Source organism: Trichoplusia ni, chromosome 14 (assembly GCF_003590095.1).
Source record: "Trichoplusia ni isolate ovarian cell line Hi5 chromosome 14, tn1, whole genome shotgun sequence".
NCBI classification, from domain to species: Eukaryota; Metazoa; Arthropoda; class Insecta; order Lepidoptera; family Noctuidae; genus Trichoplusia; species Trichoplusia ni.
This window is the reverse complement of record NC_039491.1, coordinates 9,262,717-9,271,966: the sequence shown is the minus strand read 5'-3', so window position 1 is coordinate 9,271,966 and position 9,250 is coordinate 9,262,717. Positions and strand designations below refer to the sequence as shown.

Below are 9,250 nucleotides of genomic sequence, written 5' to 3'. Positions count from 1 at the left end.
ATAGTAACGAACTATTTATAGTATCTATTTTAAGTGTAAATTATTTGATGCCATTTCGATTTTCCAGATCATTAAACAGTGCATTTTTTCTACTATTTTTTTTCTATCACCAGTTAAATCAATTTCATTGTATTGTAGTATATTATTTTTTCCTAGATTAGCATAACAAAAGAATATTCTGGTTAGCCTGTACTACCTATTATATTGATAATATTGCAGTTGTAAGAGAGATGCTGTTGTAAGGTTTCGAAATACGAAAATTAATAGTCGAATATTATTTAATTATTGTAAAACGAATGAAAATTGTCAACGTCATTTTAAAACCGCCTACAACTGGCTTCCTACAGGGCAAAGGCCTTTCACAATACCAAGAAGGCACGAGCATTGATAACACTTGACATTTGTTCAATAAACGTTGAATCCACGCCTGTAATAGCTGCTTACTGATTGGACGGAAAATTATTGGTTTCTTTACAGAACGCAATGTATTCAAAACTAAAAAATACAAAAAATGGCGATTATATAATATGCAAAATGTTTTATCAACACGTTTTTCTTTTTTTGTGTATAAAGAAGAAAAAAAATCAAAAAAAAGTACTGAAAAATAATATTTAAAACAACAATAAGGTAAAATAATTCCTAGGAAACATAAAAAAATACCAATTGGACTCCTAACCCCAGATAAATCGGTCAATACCTAGATATACAACCTTTATAGATAAAAAAAAACAATAATTCCCGTTATTTTTATCCAAATCACAATGTCACGGTGACAAACAAATTCAATGAATCATCCATTTACTATTTTAAGAATAAAACATTCTAAATTCGAACAATTACTTTTTTATTATCTAAGAGCAGCAAAAACTAATTGCAGGTACTATATTTACATTCGATAAATAAATATATAGATAGTATTGTGTTTATATATGAAGTCATTTATATATAAACAGTGGTCAAGTCGGGTTGTTATCAGTGTGTGTTTGAGCTTGAGTTTGATCAGTCGCCATTAGCTTCCGTGTTCAAGATGATTGAGAAGATCGTTCCTGCTTTTGCGCAACTCAGTGAGTTTGCAAGTATTGGGGTAAGTCATCATTTTATAAGTTTAAATTAAATTTTAGTGGAATATTTTTACTTGTTCGAAATTAATTAAATTTCCATTTTAATATATTTTAAACTGAATTTGTAACTCTTGCCATTTAAAAAAATACATAAATCGAATGCTGTTAGTTTTGTAGGTTTGTTTATTAAATTGTTAAAATACAGCATGATCTTTTAAAATTGCGACAGAATTAAACATCTAGAATACTAATACGGTCAAATGTGCATTTCCTGAAAACGCGTAAACGTCTGAAATTCAAACTCTTGCGAAGTAAGCAATAATAATGCCCATTAAATAATAAATTTAATGTAAAAATACATTTCTTTCTAACAGGCTGGTGGCGGCGTAGTGTTCGCTACAGATGATTTCTTCGCGACATGCGAGAACATGATTATGGACTCGGAGCCTGTTTTCATTGAAGACAAATACACAGAGTTCGGAAAATGGATGGACGGCTGGGAGACCCGCAGGCGAAGGACTGCCGGCCATGATTGGTGTATCATAAAGCTAGCTACTAAATGTGTGATACGAGGTAAGTCTTGTAAAAGATAATTTGGTACGGACCCCACTGAATCTCACATCTGTGCAAAGACTTAAATATAGCAAAATGACATTCTCATTTCCTTAAACAAGAAAAATAAAATATAAAAGAAAAAAATATAGTTCGTTATTTCAGAAAATAAGAAAAATAGATGAAAAAAATGTGTTATGAAAATATATTTAGTTCGTTATAATCAAATATTGGACTTAATAATTTTTTACCTTATCTATACTTGTTAATTGCCACAAAATAATCATAACAATTTAAGTTATTTGTAGACGTTTGTGAAGTCCAAGAGATTTTTATATTGTAATCTTAAAATTCTTAAAATCGTATTTATACTTAATTTTGTCACAAAATATTGTATCAATTACAAACTAGACATTCCTTGTTGCTAAGCAGCATTTGTTATTATTTATATGATAACAACGTTAAGTAATGCAGATAACATATTCGTTCCCATTTTAAAACAAATGACATACTTTTAAACAGAGAAAACTGGTCTTTGTGAGTTACGTTTTAAGCTTTATTTTCTTTTGCAGGGTTGTTGGTTGATACAGCATTTTTCACCGGAAACTATGCACCAAAATACTCAATTCAAGCTGCCTGTTTGACGACTGAAGGTTAGTTTAATTTGTATATTACCTACCCAGAATCCAAAAATGTTTATTCTAAATAACATATCTAGTAAAACAGCTATATTTCAGGAAAATAGCCGTTTTACTGGTATATTATGTTATAACGGATTTTGAATTTCCCAGTGATCCCAATAAAATATCTAACATTTATTTTTTTATTATTGTTAGAAGAATGATGTCCAAGAAAAAACATTTTAGTCCTAATTTCAAAGCAATGCTGTAAAATGGCTATACTATGAGCTTTTAACTCAAAACGGTTGCCGAACGTTTATTTACCGAAACGAAATAGCTCACTATATGATTTCGAAACCACTATGACCACTAACATAATTATTCATCGACCTCACTGTATACCACAACTGGGCAAAAAGTAAAAAGTCGTAAAAAAAATTCTCATTTGTTTTTCCCAGTAAAACAAAAGTAATTACTATCAATAAGTCGAAGTCATGTACAAATACCCATATAAGCTTCATTTGCCACAAAAATTGAAGTAGTAGTCACAAAGCACTTAGTTCTTGAGCAATGAGGCGTGACTTGGCTATTCGCCAGTACTATTTACCGGATACTCGTTTTTTCCAAAGAAAGGTCTTCGGAACTAAAATGCTTTATCCTCAGGAACCTAATCAATCATAGAGATACGGAACTCTAAACTCGAGAATATTTTAAGGCCTTTGTTATAATATTTTGGGATTCGCTTTTGTTATGAAACTGAAATTTTTTGCAATTTGGAATTTCGTGTTATTTTATTAATGTGGAAGCTTAAAAGACGCACGAATCTTAAAGAAGTATAAAGTATCATTTTTTTAACGTAATTTAAATTCGAAATACACGAAGAAAATGAAAATGCAATGTTGGCATTTTTATATGAATTATATAAACACACGTGTCCACACCAAAAACACGAGACCAGTAACATCCTAACAAAAACTCCATTCATTCTCTTATCACGCGATTCTTTCTACATCTGCCCTACACAATCAACTGGAAGATAACAACAATAACATTTTCATTGTTACAGAAGAAGAATCTATTCCAACAAGAGTATCTAAAATGGGTACGGCGTGCAACAAATTCGACGCCAAACATATCGAACGACTTAAGTCTGACAAATGGGATGAGATAGTGCCCGTTACTGCCCTGCGTCCCGGCTATGAGGAGACCAGACTCAATTTCCAAAAGGTAATTTTTGAAATAGGTTTTATTGTTGCTAGAAATGGCATAGTTGTCGCAAAAACAATTAATATTAGAACCAAAACAAGGGCTGTCGAAAAAGTATAAAACTATTTGTATCTTATCTTGTATGGGGTTGGGGTACATCCATTAATCGCTTATTGAAATTATTTCTATACAATTTCTTTATAGTTTGAGCCCTTGCCTCTAAAGTTCTGAATGAAAAAAAAAACTGTCTACGATCGAAATCGAAACAATTTTAATTTTAAAATGAGACTAGTATGCGCTATAGTAATCATAACAATCTGGAGAGAAGTCAGAAGCAACTGCATAGATCTATACAAAAAAATAATGCTTAAACACGTTTTAAATTTATCTTCAGCCTTCATCACGTTTTGCCATTATTGACCTATCATGTATTAGAATGAACAAAGATTGAGTATAACAATGAAATTATTTGTATCCATAATTAGCCGCTTAATCCCTGTGTTATCTATGTTGATAAGTGCATTCAAAAGACAAGGACCTCGTTTTTTAGTTCATTCAACTCAATCTTGTAGATTAAACATCACGTGTTTTAGAATATTTACAATCACACGTGACTTAGCACCTATGATCTCTCTTCTGGGAATCTTAATTTGTAACTTTGTAGTCCAATTCTTTTTTTACTTAATCTTGCTTGAAAGCTATAGGATTTTACCGATTGTTGTAAAAATTCTCTATAGCATGAAAATAAAAGTTTTTTTGTTGTTGTTTGGATATATACTAAATATCCGAAATAAATTATGTTTGTATATCCAACTGAAAAGCGACGATGATTGACTCTTTCGATCCAAATCCCAATTTATATAAATCCCCAATAAATATTGCATTGCTTTAAAATTGCAACTATTCTGACATCCCATCCCGACTAAATTGCGTTCCTGAAAATAAGACGAATGAGACTGGTGTCTGTACTGCAAAAACTTCGAAATAAATCTGATTGGATTCTGTAATAGTTCCATTTCAGTCTATCAAAGGAATTTTTCAGACGTGATTGTGTTTACATCGTAAACATAAATTAAAGTTGTGAAAAACTACAGCGCTTTTGAAGAGGATTAAAAAAATCACATCAAATTTTCCTTCAAAATTTTTGGTACAAAATTTGTTTAGACCATTCAAATAAAATAAAATTTTGTATAATAAAACAAACTCATAACTCTAAATAGAAAGTTTTAAACAAATGCATAACGTTTTCAGTTCTAGGACTAATTTGTGGCTCGCTAGAGAGAAATTTTAAATCTAATTTTAAAATTAAACATGGAACAACATTTAAGTTTGTATTTATTTTATAGGTCCTTAGTGATGATGCGTGGACACATATTCGCGTGAATATATACCCTGATGGGGGTATTGCACGACTCAGAGTCTTCGGGGAAGCCAAGCCTGAAAGGCCACCAAGAAATCAAGTCGTCGACCTTATTTCTCTACTGAATGGTGCCACTTGTCTTGGTGAGTTTGTTAAATAATTTATGGTATAAATTATTAATATTTTAAAATATTAAATAAGAGAAAGCTTGAGAGAAATATCTTTTGAGTATCCTTTTTTGACTTTTTTGTTATCAGAAGTTTTTTTTCCGAATTTATTTATGCCCAAATCCACCTAATGATGTCATTAAATCAAGTATCACTCCAATGAAATCGTATAGGTTTTTTACCTACTTTAGTCAACAACAATCAATTCCAAATTCTTTTTCCTCAATTTAGTTCTTTTAATTAACCAATACATTATTCTTGTTAAAGGATTTTCAAATGCCCATTACGGACACCCTAAGAACGTAATTAAGCCTTCAAAGGGTAAATGTATGTCTGACGGTTGGGAAACAGCGAGGAGGCTCGACAGACCTAATGTTATTGAAGCTAATGACGATGGGACAATGAAAATCACAGGTATGTACAAAGGAATTTGTCCTATTTCGACTATAACTGTTGTGAAAGTACCCTGTACTTCGTCAATAATTTTTGGGTTCAGGTTCTTTTTTTTCTAAATTTTGAAGTGCTCGAAATAATTCTTCAAATCAGTTTTTGCTGCAAATCCAAAAAAAAAATAAGAAATATTCAGTGTAAAATTTTACTCAAACCGCCAAATGAAAATTGTTGAGTCAAAATCTATTTATAGATCTTTGATATATTATTACAGATCCAATTTTTTGAACTGAAAAGAACTCCGAACTCTTATATACCTTCATTTTATTTATTTTCAACCATTTGTTATAGGTCAAGAATGGGCGGTTTTTAAATTAGGTTTTCCGGGAAAGATTAAGCAAATCTGTGTGGATACCAACCACTTTAAAGGCAATTATCCTGACTCAGTGAAGATCGAAGGGGCGTATTTAGGACGGGCTGATTGGTGTCCAGAGGTTGTTGGGAACTGGCATAATATTTTGAAGCCCAGTAAGGTAAGGATCGTTTATTGTAATGGTTTTATCCTTAATTCCTTCCGCATCCTATTTTTGTACTTTTATGTACCCAAAAATACATTTGTAGTAACAACCTCTTGCTTTTACGAAATGTTTTTTTCTCTGGGTAAAAAAAAATATTTCATATATGTTTTTTCCTCAATGGACAAGACAGAACTAGGAGTTCTATTTTCAAACAATCGCCAATTTGCGTCCTTTACTATAAATTACTCTGTAAAACCTAGAACTTTTAAACTTCATCAGTAAATGCCACAAAATTATTCAGTACCCAAATCACTAGGCAATTTATTGCAACCTCAATTTTCAATTACAGCTATCAGCCCATAATGAGCACTGGTTTGACTGTGATTCGGATGTCATCACACACATTAGAGTAACGATGGCACCAGACGGCGGTTTCAGCAGAATTAGGGCGCTGGGATATGTCGACGATCAAATAATTTGATCCTCCATGAAAAAATCCGCAAACGATCTGATGTTTGGGAGAATTTCGACTGTTTACGATTCAGCTGTGATGATGAGTTGGTTTTTATAAAGGTGATGGTGTATATTTGTGAATAAGTATTAGTTTTATATAATAGTAATGCCATGGAAACAGGCATACGTAACCGCACCAATAATATCACTGATCGGTTTCCAGTGAACCAGCAAATTGTTCTAGCAGTTTCATATATTATTCCAACTGTACGCTCTCCACTTTGGGTAATTTGTTTATACTCTTATCAATATTATGGATGTCCGTTACATTATTCGTGTAGAGTGATTTAGTGGTATTCTCTCGTCCTGTATTATTTGTAACGTTAATGAAGTTTCTAGCTTAATTATTATTTGTTTGCATTATAGTTCCGTGTAATTCAATATGTTTCTTAGTTTTAATGTTTTTAGAAGAATACGTCCTGTTTTGTTCCTCGTTTTGATTTGTTGTGTAAATTTCTTTATTGATATTGTTGTTTCAATTTTTAAGTTTTTTTAAAATGTGATTATTTATTTTTATTTAGTAGGTACCTGAAGTAGTTTTGATAAAAATGATTTCTGTGGTATGAATACTTTAAGTTTTTATGTATTACTTAATACAACTTTAGCGTATGTGATGGAAATAACTTAGTTATTGATTTGAAAGACGAAACATCGGAAAAGGTTTTCTAATATTAGACTATATTCATGTTGTCAAACTAAATACTAGGAAAGTACTTTAATATTAAATATATTTCCTAGAAGCGTCGACAATAGTGACTCTAAAAGTAATTTCGTCTTTCAAATATTCAATATCTAGTTTCGAAGTATTATTAATAAAATAGTGTTTATTCCTGACATTGTCTTTCTATTTTACCTATAAACACAAAACATATTTTTAATCAACTGTGTTCTGTTCGCAAGCATTTTGTTAGATCAACAAAACCTTGATATAACGAAATAGTGTTACAAAAATACTAGCTGACACATCTGAATCTAAACGTACATCAATAAAACGCCATCCAAATCCCAATACCCCGACACTGAACAATTTCATTGAGATCGAACGTATGTAATATGTGCCCTTACTTTATATTACCACTATAAAATGGCAATATATATGAAGAGGCGTTTAAAATAACAAAATATCCGCGACAATCCCTCGTGGGCTTTTAACCAGAGTTCTGCAATCTCCTGTACAATATCCGGCTTGAAAGTTTGTGGAACATGTGAATCTAAGTCGAACAACTTTAAGGTATGGCCGTCACGTGTGTTCGCTTGTGTAATTTCTATTAGCTCTCGATACTTGGAATCAGTTTTGAGATTGTGTGAGCGAAGGCTACTAGTTAGTATGCATAATTTTGTGTTGGACTAGGCAGTCATCCTACCTACACGCCTTATAGGTAAAACACTTTTTGGCCGTCCCTATTTTTCAATATCTACACGGTTATGAAGACTGATAATTCAAAAAAAGTAAATAAAAACATACGACAGTGATAACTTACGGAGATCGCTTTTTTATAACATCTTTGAACCTCGTTATGCAATTGTTAAGTCTTGTTGCTATCCAAGTAACGTAGGCCAATTTACTAAAACACAATGATTTACTTTAACTAGTTAAATTATCTCCTCGGGTTACAAGTTGACCAGAACGTAATCCTAGCTTAGGAACGGATCATGTTAACGACTTAAGCAATATTGTTCTAAGATTACCACTTCCCGAAATAAATCACAAAACCCGTTGATTACTAGAATTACTTAATTTACTCCATAAGAAGCTCAAGGTCGTTCTAATCTAATAGTTAATTATTGAAATGTGGAAGAAGTGAAATTAGATTTATATTTAATTTTGTTTCGGCTTTAGCATCAACTTTTACATTCTGATTTGATTAAAGTTTAAATATAAAATAAACTTACGGAAGTGAGAGCTAAAAACGTAACTCGTTGGTAGAAGGTATACTAATGAATGACGTCACAAGCCTTCATTTTAAGGAATATTTTTTTGAAAATCTACTTGACAGACTTGTTAGATTTTTAATCGAATACCTAATCTTAGAAATCTCTTACTGTACCAACGATTTTTTTCAACAATTTTTATGTCTACTTCGGTAAAAAGCCCGCTACAAACCAGTACTGAAAATAGCAGTATTTGGCAGTTCGACAGCTGGATGTAGGGGCGTTAATGTCTCACTTAGTTCAAACTTTCGCTGTTCCCGGACTGTGTATAGCTAAGTCTCATCTATTACTCATTTCCCTAATGCATTGCGATCCGGCAATTAACCTTTTTGTTTCATTGAAGGTCGTGTTAAGGCTTTGACTTTATTGATTTTTATTCATTTGTGTGACTTGAGTTGTTTTTACTACAATTGGTCTAAGAGAAAAATTGTGTATTTTACTTTCTTCATAAGTTCTGAACGCCTAGATCAATTTTGACCGTTGCTTACTTTACAAAAAAGCTGTTTTCCAATTTTCCTTGCTTTTTCTTTGTTTAGTAGATTGTGATAGATTTTCGTGTGTTGTGAATATTTCTTCTATTCGGCCTTCCTCTTTCATTATAAACCTAACATTCTTTCTCATAACAGTTTTCACATTCGAATTGCTCAGAGTTATGTTTAATTTAAAAGCAAAGAATTCTAATGAACTTCGTGAAATGTGATATTAGGTAACAAAGGCAGATGCCGAGTAGGTAAGTAAATCACGTTGCCATACCATGTATCATAATGAAAAAATCTTGGGAAGAATCTCATATTCTGTGGAGTGGAGTCTACACCCGTCAAGATATTATGCTACCTATTCAAAACGAATATCGTGTAGGGTAAAGGTACCTACTGATAAAATACCTATCAGAGATGTTTTATTTACTTTTCTTTTAAATATAATATACGAG

At 31.8% G+C, this 9,250-nt stretch overlaps 1 protein-coding gene across 1 annotated transcript; it reads left to right on the top strand.

Annotated features, from left to right (window-relative positions):
* The first annotated feature begins 951 nt into the window (after positions 1 to 951).
* Positions 952 to 6,813, top strand: LOC113500718 (allantoicase-like). Its single transcript, XM_026881600.1, has 8 exons — positions 952 to 1,084; positions 1,436 to 1,634; positions 2,186 to 2,266; positions 3,300 to 3,460; positions 4,786 to 4,942; positions 5,234 to 5,380; positions 5,708 to 5,889; positions 6,224 to 6,813. The coding sequence occupies exons 1-8, from the start codon at positions 1,028 to 1,030 to the stop codon at positions 6,353 to 6,355; spliced, it is 1,116 nt and encodes a 371-aa protein (XP_026737401.1). The 5' UTR covers positions 952 to 1,027; the 3' UTR covers positions 6,356 to 6,813.
* The last annotated feature ends 2,437 nt before the right edge of the window (positions 6,814 to 9,250 follow it).